The 869-nt window shown below is 36.8% G+C and overlaps 1 protein-coding gene across 1 annotated transcript in view; it reads right to left on the bottom strand.

Annotated features, from left to right (window-relative positions):
- Nucleotides 1–87: 87 nt before the first annotated feature.
- LOC111652658 (TBC1 domain family member 15-like) overlaps nt 88–869 on the bottom strand; it is a gene marked incomplete at both ends in the record, with an annotated part of 2,603 nt that continues 1,821 nt past the window's right edge. The window contains one exon of the mRNA XM_087173130.1: nt 88–192. Within this exon, the coding sequence (XP_087029256.1) occupies nt 88–192 (105 nt within the window). The remainder of the gene's footprint in view (nt 193–869) is intronic.

Consider the following 869-nt stretch of genomic DNA (forward strand, 5'->3'; position numbering starts at 1 on the left):
GACCCATAGAGAAATAGTGAATGTTTCTGGGTTATTGATTAATAATATAATAATTAATAATGTTTCCTGGATCTGGATGTCTCGTACCTTACAGCTCCTGATCTGCAGACTGATGCCCTCAGCTTTCTGAAGAATCTCCTCGATGTCCAGCTTCATGGAGAGTTCGTTTATGTGCTGAGACACAAAGACACAAAGAAAACGTCAGTTCCACTTTCTGCTGCTGAGTCACATGACCTTCATCTGTTTATCAGATTTATTTTTCCATCATAACACAAACAAATGTAGAGGAGCGTCCCGCAGATCACTGCGGTCACACAGATTCACAGAGCGTCGCAGGGGCAGGAAATAACAATTCAACATAAAGACCTCGGTCAAATAGTATTTAAAAACAATAAAAACTCATTTGAATATAAAAAATAAAAATATTGAAAAACATAAAAGACTATCAACAAACAAATGCACAGGATTAAAAAGATGTTATGTAGATAAACTCAGACAGTTTAGGCTAACATGCTAACATGCTAACATTCCCACCAGGTCAGCTGGTCAGAGAGTTCATCTATTTTTTTTTATAAAAGATTTCAAACGGTTCAATCAAATCAAATAAAGAAATAAAGTGAAAAACCAGATGAAAAGTTTGACATGATTTTCTCTTTGTATTTACTGTCGTTATTTTCATGATAAACATGTTAAAGGATCAATATTCAGCTGATTAATGTTTGTGTCTCACTGTCTCTCACCTCCTCTTGTGAACTGATGACAGCAGGTGTGTGCTGCCCCCTGCTGGACAACAACCACAGGTAACACGCCTCCTCACTGTGTTACTGTGATGTCGTTTGATTTTAATGTGACATGGAAAATTCATGTCA

The sequence above is a fragment of the Seriola lalandi genome, unplaced genomic scaffold, assembly GCF_002814215.2.
Source record: "Seriola lalandi dorsalis isolate HSWRI2012SDOR001 ecotype SW California unplaced genomic scaffold, Sedor1 jcf7180002054052, whole genome shotgun sequence".
Classification (NCBI taxonomy): domain Eukaryota; kingdom Metazoa; phylum Chordata; class Actinopteri; order Carangiformes; family Carangidae; genus Seriola; species Seriola lalandi.